The sequence below is a fragment of the Loa loa genome (genome assembly GCF_000183805.2).
Source record: "Loa loa unplaced genomic scaffold supercont3.220, whole genome shotgun sequence".
NCBI lineage: Eukaryota > Metazoa > Nematoda > Chromadorea > Rhabditida > Onchocercidae > Loa > Loa loa.
This window is the reverse complement of record NW_018108400.1, coordinates 1-21,972: the sequence shown is the minus strand read 5'-3', so window position 1 is coordinate 21,972 and position 21,972 is coordinate 1. Positions and strand designations below refer to the sequence as shown.

General features: G+C 34.4%; 4 protein-coding genes across 4 annotated transcripts in view; 2 read left to right on the top strand and 2 right to left on the bottom strand.

The window, feature by feature from the left end:
* Positions 1-2,835, top strand: part of LOAG_18186 (hypothetical protein) — a gene marked incomplete at its 3' end in the record, with an annotated part of 6,182 nt that extends 3,347 nt beyond the window's left edge. Inside the window, exons 3-5 of the mRNA XM_020450852.1 lie at positions 1,373-1,526; positions 1,671-1,894; positions 2,293-2,835. Of these exons, the coding sequence (XP_020305422.1) occupies positions 1,373-1,526; positions 1,671-1,894; positions 2,293-2,835 (921 nt within the window). The remainder of the gene's footprint in view (positions 1-1,372; positions 1,527-1,670; positions 1,895-2,292) is intronic.
* A 5,073-nt stretch (positions 2,836-7,908) lies between these two features.
* On the top strand, positions 7,909-11,322 carry LOAG_05022 (hypothetical protein). Its single transcript, XM_020446744.1, has 8 exons — positions 7,909-8,304; positions 8,499-8,671; positions 8,872-9,030; positions 9,299-9,459; positions 9,892-10,117; positions 10,390-10,518; positions 10,694-10,819; positions 11,040-11,322. Exons 1-8 carry the CDS (start codon positions 8,172-8,174, stop codon positions 11,154-11,156), a joined length of 1,224 nt encoding a protein of 407 aa, XP_020302953.1. The 5' UTR covers positions 7,909-8,171; the 3' UTR covers positions 11,157-11,322.
* A 30-nt stretch (positions 11,323-11,352) lies between these two features.
* Positions 11,353-13,793, bottom strand: LOAG_18185 (hypothetical protein; the record flags this gene model as incomplete). Its single annotated transcript, XM_020450851.1, has 8 exons — positions 11,353-11,400; positions 11,692-11,754; positions 12,176-12,314; positions 12,639-12,698; positions 12,950-13,079; positions 13,330-13,414; positions 13,551-13,634; positions 13,770-13,793. 7 exons carry the CDS (start codon positions 13,791-13,793, stop codon positions 11,698-11,700), a joined length of 579 nt encoding a protein of 192 aa, XP_020305421.1. The 3' UTR covers positions 11,353-11,400; positions 11,692-11,697.
* A 3,501-nt stretch (positions 13,794-17,294) lies between these two features.
* On the bottom strand, positions 17,295-21,266 carry LOAG_05019 (hypothetical protein; the record flags this gene model as incomplete). The annotated part of the gene is made up of 9 exons (XM_020446743.1): positions 21,097-21,266; positions 20,655-20,816; positions 20,357-20,467; positions 19,753-19,834; positions 19,289-19,454; positions 18,999-19,056; positions 18,540-18,674; positions 18,240-18,438; positions 17,295-17,430 (listed from the first exon to the last, which is right to left on the bottom strand). Exons 1-9 carry the CDS (start codon positions 21,182-21,184, stop codon positions 17,295-17,297), a joined length of 1,137 nt encoding a protein of 378 aa, XP_020302952.1. The 5' UTR covers positions 21,185-21,266.
* Positions 21,267-21,972: the final 706 nt, after the last annotated feature.

Below are 21,972 nucleotides of genomic sequence, written 5' to 3'. Positions count from 1 at the left end.
AATTCTCACATAATCTTTCATTTCTTCATCTTGAAAACTTTTCTACCAGATGCCTAGTTTGATTCGAGGCTTTCATATCCGATTATTTTAATTTTGTTGCGTGTTCAGAATTCTCGAGCAAGGGATAATGTGTTGTCGCCTCTACTGCCCCTTAATCTGAACGGTCAGATCCTTGTGTAGTCTCAAAACACTTCCCCAGTTCTACCCCGTCCGGGTAAAGATGCTGGGTTTTGTGAGAATTTTCCATATCCTTTTTACCCACAAAATCCCTTTTAATGATACGAATTCATTTGTTGTGCATGCGTATATTTAATATATTTATTTATGGGAGGGAAAAACAACATATGAAACTATGCAACTGTTTCATTTTAAACCTTAAAATTTTTCATTTCACTTGTTTACTCCATCCTTAGTTTTATTTTTTATATTTGTTGTAATCTGTTTTTTGTTCATGCTAAATTGATGAAGAAAAAGGAGAATCACTCACGTTTTCTTTTACGAACTCATTTTTCAGTTTCAGTTTGTTTCTAAACACTGAATTCAAAGAGGGGATTGGGAAGAGGGAAGAAGAGAGAACTGGTAGAGTAGACAGAAAGTTCAGAGATGAAGCCACATAAATTTCTTTTACATAATTCATTGGGTTTGTTTGAACAAATTTGTGCGAAAGTCCATCCTTCCGTTTTCCTCCTCTCAATCCCGATTTTTTCTGCACTTACTCTAGATAGACCAAATCTTTTGGCCTTTCAATGAGATAAGGAATATGAGGGAAAGAGCACACTAATAACAGCAGCACATACAAACTGCAAAATCGCAATAGTTTTAGACGATTATTATCAATTAGTGGACTGTTGTAAGATTGATACTTGCATAGTTCATGCGTCAAAAATTATTAGGCCCTTCAATCATCAGTATTTGATAGCTTCCAGGTTTTCTTCGCCGTGTATTTCCTTCGGATATCTCATCTGTTTAAAAATACTCCTCTCGGGATTACGATACCTTCTCACTTTTTTCCCTTTTTAGCAATGAACTTTTTTCAACAGCTTTTTGCTTTAACAATGAATGGAAGAGCCGTTTTGTTATTTTTGGGATGTTAATTGGATTTAAATCTTATCTAGCCATTACCACTCTGAACTGTTTTTTTTTTTTTTTTCGCAAAATGAATTTGGATCATTTATTAGATCATTGTTAGTCCGTTCAGTACTTCTTTGACAAACCTCAAGACACAACAGTTTTCATAAATTACTATTTAGTTACACTGCTTGTGAATTGAACAAGTAAGACTAACCATCGATAATTCAAGTGCTGTTGTCATAATTTTGAAAGAGTTCTTGTCATCTCTTACTTTGCTTTATATTTCATTTTTTTGTTCCAGATTTGGTACCGGAAATGGTTAATGATACATTCATTGAATTTATGGTCCGTCCCGCCATGTATTAATTGGTGCTATTATGTTCAGTTAGCTTGTCCGCATCTTGCCACTAGTAAAGTGGTTGATTACGCTGGTCATCCAAGTTTTCAGTGTAGAGGTTATGCTTTTTGACCAAATTTAATAGTACTGAATTTTATTTTATCTGAACACTTCTGAACCAAAAGTTGGCAAGTATTTCATCGTTTTTTTTTATTTAAACAACGCTGTCCCAAAAGTACTGTAATAAGAATGACGTTTACAGATCTGCACATACCATCAGTTAGTGTTCCTCAGAATCCAGATCCCTTAAAGTTAACAACTATCATAAATTCTGCGTCAAAGAAGAAATCAACAGTCGCATTCAAGTGCGCATGTCTTCATCCCTGTGATCTAGAAGAATTTGACAATCTGGTCGATATCACCCGTACTGCTGAACAAAATCGGCCCAATAGCTATTCGAACACCATCCTTATGACAAGTATTGAAGTAAGTATTCGTGCAGATTTAGATATAAAAGTGGTATAAAATTTTTTTAAATCAATTGTCAGTCTACTAAATTCGACAGTAAGAATCGTTAGTTATTAAAATTGAGAGGCTGTGCGAATTTTTGGAGACTACTGACGATTAGAAAATTACGAAAATTAAAGTGATGAGATGCTGTAAATGATACATCATTTGCATGATTAGTGAGTGATACAGCATTAAGGAATAACTGTTCGTTAACAAAGAAGGCAACTTCGTAATAAGCCTTGTTAAAAAACTACCAATTATTAATAAAATTACTTGAAAGTTTAAAAATTTTTGCGAGATCTAGTGTAATGTTATGAATATTGTACGTGTGTGTATGACTACTTTTATGCACTACAGAATTTTCCGTTTTGTAGGAAGAAGATTTCTTCCCATCTCCGCAGCATTGTATGGTCAGACGATATATCTGCGGTAGTACGAAGAAAGAAGCAGAAGAACACCGTATAGTACGTCGAAGTTTAACTACCGATGTTTCAGCGGTAGCGGAGAAGTTGCGTAAATTCAAGTTGGATGATATCTCCTTATCAGATTATGTAATCAGTGTTGCCAGCGTTTTTATGCGATCGCCAGATTCAACTGGAGATGTACCTCATCGTCAAGCTAGTGCCGTTCAGGAAATCTTCACTGATCCTGTTGGATATACTTCCCAATGGTGGATGAAACATCGAGCACGACGACGTTCGCAGTTTAATGCAAATGCTGTTACTAGTATCCCCACTAATAGTGTTAATCCTACTACTGCTTCTATTACTATTGGTTCCACTACCGTAATTACACCTACCACCATCATCAGTTCCGGTGTCAATTGGAGATGGACGAGGTGGAGCACTTGTTCAGGAATTCCCATTTATACCTTGTTTTTTACTTTGTTGTTGCTCAGAAGGCCGCCATTGCTATAGGTTTTTTCATATGATTTTTTTTACTTTTTCAAACTTCATGGATTTCGGCCATTTTAAAGTAAGAAATAAAACTGATAATTTATTTCTTAATTTAAAATCTTATTTATATCATCGTTACTCGAACAAAATTAAGTTTAACATTCAGTTTACTCAGTAATGGATAGAGATTGAATTCTCAATGTAGAATTGATATTTAACATAATACTACTCATTCCGCTATAGAAGCCATCCGTTCGAAAAAAGAAAAAAAAAACTCTTTCATTGTCTTTTTGATTATGCACAGAAAGTAGTTGTCAGTAGCAAAATAGCAAAATTCTTTGGACGACATTTTGAACTTGTGAAAATCGACCTATAACTATAATAATACCGGTTATGAAATTTTGATTTTTTCCTCTCTTTTTTTAATAAACTGCCTTGGAATTTGTCCCTAAACTTTTACACAAAATTAAATTTTTTTTCCTTTTGATTATTAGCAACTAATAAATTGTTCCAAATCAACAAAATCGTATCCAGCTTATTAGAGCCTAATTAAAACTTGGAAGCCTTAAGCTTAAGTCTTCTTATTCTATCCGCTGTTAGCCAAATGATGATGTTTTTAAACGATGTGCCTTTATTATACCTTCAAGCACTGATATTCCACTTTTCCGTTATCAGCGTGCGCCCCATCGACGGTCATTAATCAGACGACCGATTGATTGATAATGTAATGTGAGAGGGAAGACAGAACCTTTCATGGTTATTCTTGCTATAAGGATTTGTAGCATTGACTACAGAAGAGAAGATTCATTTTTTAGGACTTTTAAGAATGTGTTTTTCTTGTAGGTGCTGTTAGGAAAAGTTTTTTGAAATAAAGCATGACTGGTTAGCTAGTATTTGCTCCATACTGCGATGTTTTGAAATTTAATCATCCCTAGAGAGCTGGGAGGAGAAGTTTTGCAAAAAAATCATAAAAAAATTACACAAAGCCTTAGATGAAGAAAGCACAAATTCTGTGAAGAAAATAGTTGAAAATCTTCACTTATTCCTTGATTGAGTGAAATTAAAGCTCGAAATGACAGAAATATTCTGAGACATTTTGATAGCATTTTGAAGAAATCGATAAATAGCAGTGGTAACATACAAAAGTCATTGAATTGCAGGTGACAAGCCTAATAAAACCTAAAGCATTTGCAGATTTACCGCAGTACAATTGTGGTTTTAGCATCACATTAAAGCAAGCATGTTCATCATCAGAACCTATGAAGGGTTTCATATCATAATTTGAGACATTTTTGCCTTTCGATGAAAAGTTCAAAAAAAAGCTATTAAATCTGTAAAGAATGTATTCATGAGCCAAAGCTCACCACTGATTTTGATCAACATTCAATACGATACTTATGAAAAAAGCGATTTTATCTTTCATAAAGTCGAGAAGCATTGATGGTCTAGTCACTTATTACTGCTTTTTTTTTCTCGTGCATATTTGATGAACGCTTCTAGTTTTTTTGTTTCTTCCACTTCATTGAATCAATGACAATTGATTGGTAATGACATACGATATTTCAATAAATATATTAAACATCATTCTTTATATCGCTTAATCATTCGACCATTTCCTTGGCAGCTATTAATGCAAAACAATCAGGAGCAAAGGATGAGTCATGGCAGTGATGTCAGCACAATTTTCCTGATAATTATTCAATGATCTTTAAACAATCATTCGCTTCCATGAATGAGTCATTTTGTAATACTTCTGAAGAAGGAGCACAAATAAGTGATACATATCCATGATTCTTGAACTGTTTAGGGAAAGTTCTCAATTATGGCGCATAACATATGAGAAATCGCTATGGTTAGTATTCTGTTCATTCTGTGATTCCAATCAGTATGCCACAAAAAGCTATCGACAGCCATTCGAATTTGCTGAAACCAGCTCCAGTAAATTTTTAAAACCAGTTGGAATTGGAAACACTTGTCAGATCTATGGATTTGAAGGGAAGTACCTTCAAATACGCCTGACTAAATCTTGATTATTCAGTCTAAGAATCATTAAATTTTCAATTAGAACAATATCATAGCAACAATAGAGGTACTTGAGTTGATCGGAAATCAACAAATAATGTATTGTTGGAAATAATGATTCATCTGTTATGAATTTAAAACTAATGAAAGACGAAAACTCAGTAAAGAAAAAATAGCGAAAGATAAGATTTGAACTAATGGACCCAATATACTAATTAATTAATGATAAAAAGTATGGGAAGCGTTTTCTTTGACAGGATGACATAAACACACATCCACAGAATTCAACATTTTATATAGCTGGAACTTTTTCAGTGTGTTTGAAATGCAATAACATGACAATTAAAGATATTTGGATCGAAGTGAGAGGAAAGGAAGGCAAGATAATGATGATAAGAGGATCATTCCAGATGGGTCATATCATCCTAACTGTTTCAGTTCATCTTTGAAAATACACTTATTTACTTTTGAAATTCCCGAAGCAAAAGCACAAAAGCCCTTTGAATAGTCGAAAGAAGTAGATTTAAAACATAGAGAAGAAAGAGTGAATGGGAATCAAATTCCATTTTACCTCATTTCCTATTTCAATATTCAATTGGTAGCAGTATAAAGTTAAAAAGCATATTAAGCAGCACATATTAAATTCATTTTGAAATCTTCACAACTTTCAGCAAACTTTAAATTTTTGTTCCAACTTCAGTCGTGTGTTGATCTCTTCCTTCTAACATTGCAAGCTAACTGCAAAATGGACTAATTATTGCGACTTACTTTGTTGTTTCAGTACCGCAGACTATCTCGGATATCACTCACAATTATTCTTTTTCCTGGAAGAGTTTTTTGACACCTGAATTCGAAGTTAGTTGTGACTGCATTCCAGAAAAATACCTCACCTTACGGATATATTAACCAATTTGTGTTGTATTTTTGAGTATCATAAGTACGGAAAGCTTCAACAGGTTCTAATTATAACTTTTACTGCCCTCCTTTGATACATTGCCAGGGTCAGACCGGCAAAGATTCAGATCCTTCAAACAGTTTTGCTCATTATGGGTGGATTTTGATTAGTGCAGCTATTTCCGAAGACTTGAGATATCAAGAGAACCTTAAAGTTCAACTTTTGGAATGTGCATTCACGTGGCCACGCTAACCATAAGAAGTAACGCCAAAAAGTTTATTTATTGTTTACGTAGTTTATTGTTTACGTTATTCCAACAGGAACGATAATTAAATTTATTAGGTTCATACATTTTCCACAAATTGCAATCGTATTCTCCCTTTAAAGCTTATTGTTATTGCTTCCTGTCACATAACACTTAAAATCTGGTAGAGAAGCCTAGCGGATCTTATATCGCAAGAAATTTTTGCCACATCTTAGCTCATCATATGGGACGAAATAATGGAAGAGCTATCCTATTTGATCTAACTGTTTTAATTAAAGATAAGATCAATTTTCGCATAGCGAAGTAAGGTAAATTCCCATTACATCTAAAAATTAGCTGTCTATATTAATAAAATCCATCATAAACTGTCGATTTTCTACTGACAAACTTTCTATTGACATTTTCATTCACATTTGTGATCTCATATCTTAACTGATTTTGAATTTAAAAAAAGGCGTGAGAGGCAAGAAAAAGAAAGTTTTGATTTTTTGCTGACGTTCTTGACCCATCTGCTGACCAAACAGTTTCTCGTTGATGGTACTAATTGAGCTTTTAATATTATAAATTTTGACCTATTCAATTCTTCTGGAAATCTCACTTTTCCTAAAACAGTATTATTGATAATTTTATCACACCTAGGTGTGGGTATTTCTCCCACCTCTTCACGTAACATTGAAATTCAGAAGTTTATGATGGGAAGACAATGCTTTCTGGATTTGTCATGTAATATCTTGACAAGTCATTACTGAACAATATTCTCTCTAACCATTCATAATTAACGAAGTTGTAGCAGTAACAACTTTGGCATTGAATTGGAAGATGGCATAAAGTAAAAAATCATTTACATGTAATTAATAACGTTCACTTCATCCTTTCTATAAAATTAACAATTAAATTAGCAAGTAACTATTTTGCAATTAAAATGTTAACGAGAAGGAAATACTAGTCGATAATAAAATGTGCTTGCTGCTCAAACGCACCGAGAATTTGTCTTCATTCGAATTTTAGTGAATTTTTAAATTCATCGCCTGAAATTTGAAATGAAGGCAGAAATATCAGAAAGAAAAGGTTTGTTGGCCTGTTTGCATAAGAAGCGATCAAAAGTTGGATTTGTAAACAAAACATCTGATGGAAATCTACTTTCGTTACTGTCGTTGCTACAATGAAACTGATAATAAGCCGTTCTTATGCTTAATCTTTTAGCAGTAATTGAAAAGAACGATAACTATTACTTGTCCATTAATACTTCCTACCTTTTAAGAATGAAGAACTGGAGAATTTTTAGCCACTCCATCTCCCTATTCAACTCGATCCATTGCCGGACCGGACTCCATCCTTTTTCCACAGTTTCATCATGTCTACACTCGGCGTTCGACTTTTGCACACAATGGTTGTCCGAACTTTAACTTTAACCGGTCAAATTAATTTCCATTGGTGTTTCGTTAACTCGGGTTTTCTATATAAATGAGTGTCATTGTCTAGTGTCGGTTTCATTTACTCATAATTGACCATCGCGGGAAGGGTCCACTTGCTTTGCTAAGCCATGAAATCACAGATTGTGGCTGCAAGAGCGCAGAGAATTGTCCGAGCTTCACGTGACACAATTTCAGGTCTTTAGAATCTGTAATGGTTCTTTCAAATTACGAGGCTAGCATTTTATATGCGAATCATGGCAGTGATTGATTCCTATTCGACTGTTGTTCTTTCAGATTCATTTACTTTTAATCACCAAGCTCGAATCTTGAGAGCTCATTGAGCAGAATCCCTGTACATATCAAAGCAGTTAAATTGAGTCTTCGAAAGTTCCGACAAGCAGTCTGTAAATCAGTGTATCATACACATTCAGTGCTCCATTAGTAACATATTAGATCATCCATTATCATTACATCATTGCTTCCACAAACATTTTGCGGGCAAAATTTCACAAAAACTTTTCACCAAGAAAACCAGTCAGTTCCGTTAGAAAATTCGTATGAATTTATTACTGCATTTTCTGAAATTCAAATTATATGTTCACATAACACAAATAAAGCTGGCTACTTTTCTTTCCTAGTTTTCGCGGATGTTTGTTATATTTTTTTCGGAAATCAGCTTTTTTCACCATCATTCTCCATCAATAATTTTATCACTTAATTTAGTCAAAAATATTATAACACTTGTTTTTTAGGCCTTACAATGCCAATTTTTGGCGAGACACCATCACCCTATGATGAGACCGTTGAGAAGGTTACTGCTGAGACATGCACCACGGAGAATTGGACACTGATTCTTGATATATGTGATCGAGTGATCGCTGATCAAAATAAAGGTTTTCGTTCAAGTTCCTTGCATGAAGTTCTCATTTATACAGCAGGCTGATTAAGATAAACTTTTTGGAAACTCGCAAATGCATAATCCTGATTATAGTTTACACATAGATTTTCCTGTAAGTTTACCTCTGCGTATTGCTGTCGTAGTGTTGTACTGCACGACGAAACACGAAGTAAACAACAGAGATTTTAGGAGCCAAACTGTGCTTGCTGTCAGTGAAGAAAAGATTAAATCATCGTGATCCGCATGTTGTTTTGCTAGCATTGTCTTTGCTGGATTCCTTATGGAGTAACTGTGGAGTTGCATTCAGACGTGAAGTTTCGTCGCGAGAATTCTCGCAAGAATTAAGTTTCAAAGCTACACATGTTAGTTGAAAACGTCCTTATGGGCATGAGAGTTCCTATCCATCGCTATCATCGAGTTCGTTCAGATTACTTCATTTATGCTTATAAAGCGCGAATATATTTGTGTTATTAGTAGGGGTACCAGTATTCATTAATTATATAAAGAGAGGCTAGGAACAGAATTTACCGTGGTTCATTGCACAAATTTTTAATGCTTGCAGAGTAATCGTTCAATCGGTGAAAAAACACGTTCGATTATCAAGAAGTGGTCAGAAAATGAGTGTAAACAGGATGCGTCATTGGGTTTAATTGAAACTCTCTACAAAAACCTTCTTGCAGAAGGATATTCATTCGAAAAAGACAGTTCATCCAAATCTTATGTATATTGTTTCATTTTTGATTTATAATTACCGATAATTACTGTACATGTGATTTGGAACGTGAGAACATGGGAAATATCTGCCTTCATGTTCTACCATCAATATTAAGCAGCTGTAGAAGCGCTGTGAAATATCTTGGGTGAATACCGATTTAGCAAGATTATAAATGCCACATTCAAAATATGTATTCATGCAGCACTGAGCAGAGTGGAAATAGTTTTAGTCGTTAAAATGTGCTTCCTGAGTAGTTTTGTAATGAAGCTTGCAGTCCTCAAACACCGATTCGAATGCTGTGCGAAACGCAGAGGAAGAGGAAGCATTAGTCCTGGCTATAGCAAAGTCACTGCAGGAGACATCGGTACGAAACGATCGTGCATCCTGTGTTTATCCACCGGTAACATGCATAGCTCCACATTCGTCTACCCCAAAGTAAGTTTGTTACTTATTATCTTTGCTGAAAATGCATGAACGGTAAAAAACAGCGACAGGTACTCTTAGTTTTCGATATCAGGTCAGAGCTGATACCATCTCCTGTCAGTTTTTTTCTTGCTGCAGTTATTTAAAATCCATAAAAACAACATCATGGTATCATCAGCTCTTCCTGATAGAAAAAGGATTGCCCTATGTAATGATCGTGAGACTTCTTGGGTGATTGATTCATGGTAAAGTTAAACCGTTCGAGCCGTCCATCACGTCCATCACGCTTCCCAATAACTCTAAGTTCTTCAGATGTCTTCTAAAAGATGCTGCTGACAGGTATATATAATAATGCTGAAATTAGGTTTTACGGAAGTCTTACTTTACTGAATAGTTTCAGCTTTCATAAAAATTACAGTTGTTAAATTTCTTCATGAATTTCAGACTAGAACGCGATGTACGAGCACTGTATGATTTTGAAGCTGCTGAGGATAATGAATTGACATTTTCGGCGGGCGATATTATTACTGTTACAGACGACAGTGATTTAAATTGGTGGAGAGGCAGATCCCATCGCGGAGAAGGCCTATTTCCAGCAAGCTTTGTAACATCCGACTTATTACCTCAAGAAAGTGAACCATTGGCCAGAGAAAAGACACTTCCTCTAGCTGTGGGTTTCTTATGTGAACATAACTGAAGGAACTAAGGAGCTAATTAGTAATAGCCGTTATTAACAGTGTTGTTTGTTTGTTCTGCTTGCTGGTCTTGTATCTTTTTGATGCTATTTTAATTTTATTCAGATAATTGTGGTTTATCGTGACATAGGTAAATCCCTGTAGAATGAAGAATTTCCTTCGTTCTGTCAGGATCTTTCGAAATCTTCGGAAGGAATGTGGAAATATGTGTGCCTCAATTACAAACTAGCCCTACCGGCTTATTTAGGTTTCTGTAGTGAGAATTGATAAAACAGTGCTGGAAGAATGTCTCCGTGTACTTGAAGACTGCGATCCGACGGGGGAAAGACCAGATCCACCTGAACTGGCAGATCTGGAACAGCAGAGTTTGGCTCAAGTACTTTTTAAGTTTTCTGCATATGCAGACATAATTTTGCATATGCAGATATTTTTTTTCCCCACTGGTTTTTGAGCTTTAAAGTGCACATAAAATTAAAGTTCTGGAATTCATATGATATACCTCAATCTTCTTTACTAGTTGATCCATTACAGTTTACTAAAAAGTGTTTCAGGCTCCATTAATAGACGCACGATTAGCAGAAATTGACAGGCAACATAATGCTTTGGCACAAGTGGACATTGCAATAAGAGATGTATTATCAATGTATGATCGAGCTGTGGAGCAAGTTCAGTATCAGGTTTCACTTTAATGATTAAGTTTAGATTGTGAATACGAATATCCGGTAAGATGTGGTATTTGAACTTCATATCTGGATAAATCCCAACTGATAACGAAATTTGGGATGTTTTATGAGCTTTATGGTTGGCATAACATTATGGTTTCTCTAAATTTTCTTCTCGAGATTCTGATCGCTTGTCAGTTACGGAATTAAAATTTAAATAGATTATGGCTTGCAGGTATCGATGCAACAGCCGGCAGCACAACCAGTGGTTAGGTATCAGGTACCCGAAGTAACGACGCTATCGACAGCACCATCACGAGCACAGTGGGGCAGTCCGGCAGAAAATATGTAGACTATGTAGACGCGAGATTCATGTATAAATTGTATCAAACAAATATTTAACTAATTTTTATAGAAGGACAGGGTGATGGTAAAGTACTTTCATGTACAAAACAAAAAAAAATTGGAAGACCTGGCAACTTTTGAACACAGATTCCCGCACTACTATTTCTCACTGCGTCAAAATACTTTGATACTCGAGATTTTGCTTGATTGAGTAGTGGCCATTCTCCACCTTGCGAGTAACAGTTGTGAATCTACGTGATCAAGTTCTAATAATTAGAACACCCAGAGGAGTGAGTTAAAAAAAGTGTTGTCATACAAACGCATTGATTATGATCAAGATATACCCCTGGGTGAATTTGAAGTTTTAGTATTATTCTTCAAAATTAATGAGTACTAGATTTTAACTTTATGGAAAAAATACTTCATATATTTAATTTAGGACATAATTCATTTCACAATCCGGCATTTTCACTTTAACAAATGTTTTTTTTTTTTCATGGGGATCTTAAATGCCTGAATTCTGTTTTGTTCACGGCACTAACCATTGGTCATGAATTGACCTGCTTATCGATCCACTGCAAATAACTTTCGCTGCCACTTTCTATCTGAAACAAAACGCGTGGCACATCGTATTTGATTCGAATGCAGAGATCACTTGAATCGGATTAACTGGAACGAGCCAATATCTATTCTTTAACAGTATTATCAATTTGGTTTCCTTAGAGAAAAAATGAACGAAAAATGGAACTCCTTGGCTCTAACCTTCTTTCCGATTTACAGTGTTGGAGGCAAGCATGATTTTCCAAATCAAAAAGACCAACAGAAGTAATTGTTAAATAACATCTTTCGAGGTAATATAACACAGGCCTTTTAAACGGTGGGTGCTTTTTGGGAAATAATATGCAATAAATGGACTGGATAAAAAAAGACCATATTTTGAAGCAAAATTTTGGTGTGATTAATGTCACCTTTAAATTGTTCACTTTTAAACTATTGATGAAGAGGAAACGTGTATTTGAAGCTCACCGGTAGAGCGATAAATTCAGGTACTTTATACGGATGCATGCTGAGTACTTTTGCTTTCAGAGCATCCAGCACTGATGATTTTGTTTTCATAATAAGTAACGATTCTTTGTCTTCTTCCAACTTATTCTCCCATTCATATCTGAAACTCCAGAAATAAGATGATGGACAAACTGGAAAACAGTGGAAGTTCTCATAGCATTTCAATAAGGGAATACAAAAACAATGAAAAAAAAGAAGTGCAAGACTTATAACGACTGGAGAGGAGGTGATTTGACGGGTGTTGGAGCATCTGATTAATCTGTCAAAGCTTGCTATAAACTTGGTACAGATGGATATGAACAGTTTTAAAATATGTGGACACGCTCATTCTAAGCTCGATGAAAGTTTTACAGGTTCTAGTTCTAGCTAAAGTTATCTAAAGTTATTTCAGTTCTTCAAATACTCATGAAATAATAGAACGCACATCGAAGTAATGGTTGGTATGATATTGACACAAGCAGCATACTTCCCCTTCACAACTTCTCTGAAACATGAGCTGTATTGAATTAAAGGAGAAACAGAAATAAAAAACTTAAAAGCATCATTAATAGTCTATTAAAAAGTGAAGATGATGGATGTTCGGTGGTAGGAATGTTTCCTCCTATTAATAGTTTTTCATATTCAAACAAAGTAGTTGAAGTTCATGCTTCAAATCAAATTGATCATGCAGCAACTAATAAATTTATTTCCGATAAGAAAGAGCAAGAACTTTTGACGGAAACAGGAAGGGAATACCTAGCAATTTGTTGTGCAACGGTTGAATTTGGAACGGTAACATAAACAACCGAATATAAAGCTTGACCCATTGATCGAGCAGTAGCCATAAGCTGACTGCACAGTTGGTATGCCACGAAAAACACAAAAACTGCAATCATCCTGCGGGACATCGTATTCATATTAAATAATGACTACGAATAGCGACAATGGGTTTCTCCACTAACTTCTAACCTGTGTATCAAGAGAGCTCTGAGTTCCCAAAACTTAGCTCAAATTAGATGATGAACTTGTGCATTAACCTTTGACACAATAATAACAGCAATAAAATATACAAATATTAAAATGAAGAAAGGGAAGCAGTTTTATTTCCTAAACTGGACCTGCTTTTCTAAACTGACCTTCTCCAGCAGTAATTGGTCCAACGATAAGCAACAGCTTCCGAAATTCTAGGAATATTCCAATCTTCGAATCAACAACCGATATCTGCAAGCTTGCTCAAAATAATACAGAAGGTTGACGACAGTAATAATAGACGCAATCGATCACGATGTAAGCGCTGTTGATTAAAGTTTGATAACCCGATATAAGAATGATCACCTGCTCACTTTTTCTTTCAAACCTTTGGATTTGAAGAGGAACATATGAACACTGTTAAGGAATTGAAACCGTGTGTTTTCCCATGTCTCTTTTGATCAACCAGTGCCTTTAATCATTGCTCAAAAACTGAATACAAATTTATTAAATTTTTCTTAATTAGTTCAGAGGACAGTATAAATAAAAGCGCCTGCCATTATATCACTTTTCAATTTCCTTTCAGTAATATCAATCTAATCAATACCAATCCGCGCTGCTGAATTTTCATGCCAGATAATAATAAGGGTAAATAAACATACTCTTTTATAAACGTACATTAAACATTTAAGTAAGGCTCATTTTTCATTCCTTTTACATATTTAGCGATAGCCAGGATGCCTATAAACTTCTAATGAACATAGGCTGATATATTTCGCTCCAAAATCTAACAATTTATTTATAACAAGCAAAACGACCTAAGGTCTCATCCAATCAACATGGCCTTCATAACAGTGTAACATGCCTGATAAGAACGTGCGCGAAATATCGTGATAAAGCCGCAATTCCTCCAATAATTGAATATATAATCGGGAGAGCGGGCAATATGAACGACAAAAGAAAGGGATATTCGCGGAAAAACTTCGAGTTAAATATCTGAACAGATGGAGTGAGTTGGAAGCTCAAGTTAAAAAAGCAAACATTTTCCCTTTTCCCGTTTCTTGAGTCTTCCAGAGAAAAACGATCATGGCAGGAATTTTTTATTCTTATAATACAAAAAGATATGCTAAAATTTACATAAATTAAACATTATAAAACATAAGTTTGAAATATGACCAGCATCGACCACTAACGTGCTTGTTCAACCTAAAAGGACGTGGTTGCTTTTATAGCCTTGCAAATTCTCATAACAGAGAGACATCTGTGGTACTGCTCAATAACTTCTTTCATAGTTCCTACGGAATCAAAATACCAAGTAAAAAACAAGGACTGGTCATCTACTTCTCTTTTTAGAGAATTTTGATTTGTCAAGAATTGAACTTATGAAAAAAAAAAGAATCACAAATTTCAGAAATTTCAGGAAAATTTTCGCTGACTCCTAAGGCATTGGAAGAGGTAACAGTCAACTAAGGTCAGCAAATCAGAAACGGTAGTCTAAGTACTCCTTGACAGGAAATTCAAGGGTCTAATTTTCTTCCAGCCTTTTTCTATGCAAGTGACAGTTTGCGTCCAGAAAATTTCACAATTTTCATAATTTCCTAGGGAATTTCAAAAAAAAAAAAAAATAGGACATGGAAACACTAACCTGGTGCGCGATAATGTCCAGCTGTGGTAGTCTGACGCTAGTTATCGTGTTCAATGGCATCCTACTTTGTTTACTAGAACATGGTCATGCCACAGCGGAGATTGCACTGTGTGAAGAAAAATTCGCAGCTTCACTGAGAGTAGCTAAATTTGCGGCTGCAAGTTTTTTTCTACTACTTTAAAGAATTGAAGGAAAAATGCAGTAGCACAGAATATGTGATGACTACCAACCAACCATCTTCAAAATTCAATAGACTTCACGCTTTTGCCAAAGCACAATTATTTCAAGTTAAAAAAAGCAAACCAGTGAAAAGAGAACAACTCAGGGAATCAAATTCCTGATAAAATCAATTGAAATTCAAAACACATCTTAACAGTAGACGTGTTTACAGTTCCCGATGGTGGGTGTCGTTGCATTGTCACAAATATGTGACCTCTCTATAGAACAGGTATTACATTACTGATAATTAAAGATTTAAAAAATAAGTTTTAAAAAATAAGTATGTTATTCCTTGCTTTGGGCATCATTTTTTAAGCCAAAAAAGCGCCCTCCACGATGTAATATACACATGGAAAACCGGAGTAGCTCAGATGTCCCAAGAAATTTGGCTGGACTAAAGCTATTTGAGCTACATTAATAAGCAATTAATTGTCATCTAAAGACCACATGCCGACATGTGAACGATACTTTCCACCGTTCAACCCTATGTTACAATTGCTGACTACACGATACTCCAAACTCTTGACTAATTGTAAGAAAGTAGACCTAATTCAACGGTGCAAACTTGAAACTTGAAATACCGGGGATGTCAATATATGAAAACTTAGTTCCGATAGAAAAGATTCATGTGCTGCATACTCACTAGTGTAAATAAATCTTCACCGAAAAAAAAGGTTGTTGGCGAGTATGATAAAGACTCCATGGAACGCCGAGCGATTATTTACACAGTTATTGGACAAGATTACGTCACGAAACAGTTCATTGACACTTGTCCGAAATTTCTTCGGAATGGTTATGAGGGAGAATATTTACTCTTTACAGATAAATTATGAAATTTGTAATTCATTTTGGAAATTTATTTATCAAATGTCATTTTTTATTCATTTTCACCACTCAACCGGCCAATTAAGCGTTAAATTGCTGCAAAAAGTATTCAAATTTCAATCACGCGTCCCAAAAGCCTCATGCCAATACAGACATCCGACCTACATTAACAGACAGGATTGATATCGCTTGACTCCCACTATCCCTCTTGGAGCAAGTAGACCAACACCGACAGTCATAAGTTGGCCTGAAGTGTGAGACTATGCAGCTGGTATAATCCTTATGAGTATTTAACAAACTGAACAAATGTGCTGGCATGATTCAGTTGCAACTGAATAATATGTAAAATTTAGGCGAAGCATTTCATAGTTTGGAGGACTAATGTACGGAAAACCTTATCTGTCATCCAATTCGAAGACTTCCCATGAGAAATGAGGAAGAATCTAGAACATTAAAACAGGCCAAAAATTCTAAAAAGAATATAGTTAAGTGAACTTTCAAACTTTCAAAACAGAGGAGAAAGAATCTGGAGTTCCAGTTACAAGATTTTTTTTCACAACCTTCGTGGATTTTACAACAGTTGACCAATATTCAAAAAAATTTTATCGCCAGACATACCACTTCAGTAAACTAATCATAGCACAAAACTAACGTTCGTAAGAAGTGTCAAATGCATGCAAAATATTAGGATCTTCTGAAACATATGCAGGAATACAACTTTGCGGTACTACATGAAACATGCAACTTCCTACTTAACTTTAATGATAATACATATTTAATGGAGTCCACCTCAATAACACCAAATAATTAATCGGGAATCGAAATATTTAGATACTTGCAAAACGACAAACTGCCAATTTGTTAGGGAGAGAAAAAAATAATACGATACAATGAGAAAAGGTATAAAATTAAACTTTGAGAAGAAATCGATAACTAAAGAAAAGAATTCCAAAGCGTTTTAAAGAGATCTTATTGATATAGCAGAAGAGACGAAGTACTACCGAGTGCTAATGGTGATATTTTTGTTAGTTAAGAAATTTGCATTGTACATCACTCAGTACATGAAGCATGCAAAAATCAACGTACATTAGCTGAAGCTCGAGCGAGTGCAAACAGTGGTATAATTTTCCTTCTACAAGGCACCGACATACCCATATTACTTTCATTGGGAGATTAAAAACTATTTAAAAAAAAGGAAAATTAAAATCAGAAGCACTTGAACAGAACCGATAAAAAACGAAGCTGGATACTTTTTTGTCGTCGTAGCTTGAATAATAATGTAGACGGTTATAGTGAAAAGTCCCTTCCGTTCTCTAAACCGTTGTAGTACCAATCCGGATGATCTAGAAACTTGAAGTAACTATTTCCATTACAATAAATCCACTATCCATTCAGAAGGGATTACTACATCATGTGTCAGAAATCTCTAAAATCTAGGAAAACCTATGTATATTTATTAAGCGCAATCTTCTGGCTAATAATTCTTCCCGAACGATAAATGAATGCATCGATCAAGCTTGCAACTGTGAATATACCACCAATAATGGCGCATATTGATACAAGAAATGTAGATAGACTCCTGAAAATAAATTTACTTCTATTAGACTGGACCTTTTTCATATCCAAGATTTGATGGTCCAACTACACTGTGTGGTGAATAAAAGCAGCTGAAAACATCACCAGGATTAACAAGGATTCCAGCAGATAAGTTTTAGGAAGAAAATAAGTATGCAAATCATAAGAGATATCTGAAAGAAAATGAACTGAACAGAAAATCAGTACATAAGCATTAAGCTACAATAGAAAGAGCATATTTCTAAGTAAAGAGTTAATTACTCCTGCGTATTAATAAGCTATTCCATAATTCAAATTTTTTTAAGCTATTTCATAATTCAAATTTTTTATGACTTATGATTACGAATGTCGTAATCGCTCACACTTCCGCTGCAAAGTTCTTAATGTTATAGTGTTCAATGCGCTCAGCGGTGATAAAAAAAGCGCCTGCTCTAATATATTCAATATAATATTTAATAAACAATACAATATTTAATATGTTTAATATAATATTTAACACCACATTATCACCATACACAAAATAATAAATCATTTGATTCACTTTTAAGTTATCATCTTCAACGAGTCACTAGGACCACTTTTTTCTTCCACTTTTGAGAAGTACGAATCCACTAATTCTAGATGAAGTAAAAGACGTGTCAGCCAGAAAAATTTTAATTTTCCACAGAACCATATTTATTAAATCCTCCGCTGTCTTTAAAATTGGAAAATTGAAATAGTTAACACAAAACGTTAATGATACTTAATCCAAAAGCATAAATGTTTCAAGCATATCTTGAAAATTCTTGATTTGAAATAACTGTTACAACATACTGTTGCCTTTCCTCATACTTGACCATCAACGGTGAAAATTCGTATTGTACGAAAAAACCAGGTAAACCGGATGCTCCTTGAGATATATCTTTTTGATAAGTAGTGACTGAGAAAAGATGACTGAAGATATTCCGAGTAGAATCCAAAAAAACATATGAAGTTGGTACCAACTTCAGATGATACTGATACATTATACCATCTAAAGAATCAAATTTTTAGAGTTATTCCACTTAACGGAATATATGTCATTTACTGAAGGCAAAGCATATTTAAAGTTGCAAGGAAAGTTTTAAAAGTCACCTGAATTCCTTGCAGATCCAAAAAATTTCCCGTCCAATGGATAAACTTTCCCCGGAAACGAGTTACCGAAAGAAAAATGATTAACTGTATGGCTCGTGTCAAACTTTGACGGTGAAAGCGAGTGTAAATCATGAACTGGAAAAAAAATGAAAAAAATATGTCTTCCTCAAAGTGGGGAAACAAGTCCAATAAAAAACTCAACGTAAAAATAGTTAATATAAGACGTGGAGTACGAAATACCAATCTGTATTTGGTAAAAGGCTGAATTTTTGTCAAATTAACAAAAACATTGCAACGGTATGTAAAAGGAGTTAAAATCAATTGTGGTCATATTTTATAATTTCATGGAGAATTTACTGCTACTTTTTATCCTACCTACAGTTATTTATGTTAGTCATTAGAAATATGCAAGTGCTGTTGCCAAGAAAAGGAAAAACAAAATAATTTTAATGCATTTACAGTGAGATCGATGGGCTCTGAGTGGATCACCAGGTGCAATATGGAAATTACCAGCAACCTGAAACTAACAGTAGAAAATCTCAAACTGTTGTGCAAATCGAAAATATGATTTCGCAACTGAAAGCTTCGAAACCCAACTGCTTAAATTTAACGTAATTATTCGCTGTTTTGATTCTCAATTATTCGTGCAATTATTCACTTCCCTCTGCCACCAATTTGTTTCAAATATATTTAGGCATATAAAAGATCACAGTTATGAAACTTCATTACAGTCAGCAAGAATTACAAACCTTGGCGACTTGGACCTTGCCATAAACTCGACAACCTTCATTTTTATGCTCGCTCATTTTTTTCACCCACAAGTCACTTTTACATTGCTCAACAGTTTCTATATTAATTAATTCCCATCCTTTTCTCATATACGCTTCTTTCACCTCTTCACAGGTATTACAACATCTACAAAAGTAATATTACTGCATTACTAAGATACTGCAATTAAACTGAATATAAGATGGCTAAATATACTCGCAAATCTCCAGAAAATCCTCATTAAAACATGAGCAATATAAAAAGATTTCAGTACTGAATATACAAATACAGAATATATTCAAGCTGCTGGAAATAATACCAATCATTTGTCCAGTACTTTTAACTTGGAAACATTTTATATTTTTCAGGTGTTAGAATAAAAATCCAGCCACTCAATCTAGAAGCAAGAATTTTGAACTTTAAAAACAATATAAAGCAGAAATACCCTTCTTTTGCCCCATAACAACTACCACACAGAACTTGAGAAGCAGGCACTGACGATGCCGTGGACGTATTAATATTCACTTCTGAAAAGTTTATCACGCATTACGTTTAATCATCCAAACGTTAAACATTTTAGAAAAGTAACAGTTCCATGAACTAGTGTGATTCGACAACTTGTGAATAAATCAAAATGGTACAACTAGGTAAAAATTCTGAATTCTAGTTTCTAGCTATTTATATTTCATAATGAAATGAAGCAATTTTACGAACTTAGGGAAAATTTGGCAGTTACGACAATAAAATTATGAATGAAAGAACAGCAGAAAGTTGGGAGAGAAATATCAAGATAGTTTTATGCCGTGATTGTCAAGTCATGTATAAAATTCAAAGGAACAAAATTGGAATTCAAAAGAAACAAAATTCAAAGGATTTAATCTCCTGAATACTAATAAACTGCAGTTATACGAAAAAACCTAACCATTTGCATCATAAAATCCAAATCAAAATTTACCCAAGTTTCATATTACAAGAACATTTGTCAAATCAGTTTCAAAATTTCCGAAATATGAAGAAACAAGTTTAACAAGAAGAAGGAAAATACTAGCCTTGCCTGACTCCATTTCCTTCTTTCCCATCCAGCAAACTTATTTTATATACATCGTCCCTGATATCATCCTGATTATCACCACTTAAATCCATCACATCAATTGTTATCACTGAAAAATATATGTAATAAATGTACTATGAACAAAACAAGACATGTACTGATTGGATAAGGTAAAGATTTAGACAGAGTTCATTTTACTATTTGTATTAAAAATAAGTAGGTAGAAATGCTTGAAAATGAAGGCAGTTCAGAGAATCTGATACACTGAAAAACAGTAAAACGAGAACGATTCGAACCAGAACAAGGTAAACGGGGAAACGTAATGTCAAAATTAACATCGACTCGTTGTTCAGCAGGTGTTGAATCAACATAAAGTTGTTCAACTATATCCACCGATAAAAACGATAACGTTTCTGACACGAACATAAATATGATTACAGCACTGCTTACGAGAGTAACTGCAAAAAGCATAAATTGTAAATTTTATAGGGAAAATTCCAGAAACTTGAAGAGCTTCGACAAAAGAAAAATATAGCAAAATCCAAATTTGTACATTAGAAATAACAAGACACTCCAACAAATTTTTGCTTAATATCTGATGAAATGCAGAGTTTTTAAAAACAGACGATACAGAAATATCTTCATAATATGAAATTAAAGTATTGGCATTTGCTATATAATCTGTAACCTCTTAAAGTAGAATCCTCTACATCATCCTATACTTCCACTACTACTAACCAGCTCCACCAGCGAAGGTCCGAACACGAAAATCATCCAGCGGTTTCGTGTATGCATCGAAATCTTTGAGGCGTTCCAGTAATGACATGAGTTTATGTTTGAACAAGCACACACAGTAACTGCTTCCGAGAATAACGGACTAACTATAGTAACACAACCAATTGGCTAAACACGAAAAATTAAATAAACAATGATACATCAATGCATCCATAACACCGTATTTCTATAAGTAAGAAATAGCAAGTAACGACAAATAAGAACCTCCCATTGCCAAAATGATAACATACATTGAATTTTAACTCCATGATTTCTTCTCCCCACCTGCCATTATTTCGTCAGATCTTATAGACCTGTCCTTATCTGATAAAGCTGCGCAACATCATCACCTTCCCCTCATACTCCTACCTTCACCGTCCTTCCACCAACGACCAACTGGTCAGAAGGATTTTTTCACGTACACTACACGAGCGTGTCCCATCAGATTTGGAGCGTCACGCAATAACAGCGTTTCACCTCACGTTAGTTCCGTCTACTTGCGATAGAGTCGGTATATTCTATCTGGACACTGGTAAATATCTGCTGTTTATGAAAACTTCTACAGATATTTACTTCTTCATTCAAATATGTATTCATTTAATAAATTTTACAGCTTTCTCTACAATCGTTTGGTTTTTTGCCAAACGATTGTAGAGAAGGGACGTTTGCTAAGTTTATTGGAATTGAAACTGAAACAATAAAGTCCATCATTAGATTTTATTTCATTCTATAAATAATTTATATATATATATATATATATATATATATATATATATATATATATATATATATATATATATATATATATATATATATACTATACTATACTATATATATATA

Coding starts and splice junctions, on each gene's coding strand:
- LOAG_05022 (XM_020446744.1), top strand. CDS start 8,172: ATGCCAATTTTTGGCGAGACACCATCACCCTATGATGAGACCGTTGAG. Junction 8,672..8,871: donor TAAGTTTCAAAGCTACACAT/GTTAGTTGAAAA, acceptor TAATGCTTGCAG/AGTAATCGTTCAATCGGTGA. Junction 10,519..10,693: donor AACAGCAGAGTTTGGCTCAA/GTACTTTTTAAG, acceptor AAAGTGTTTCAG/GCTCCATTAATAGACGCACG.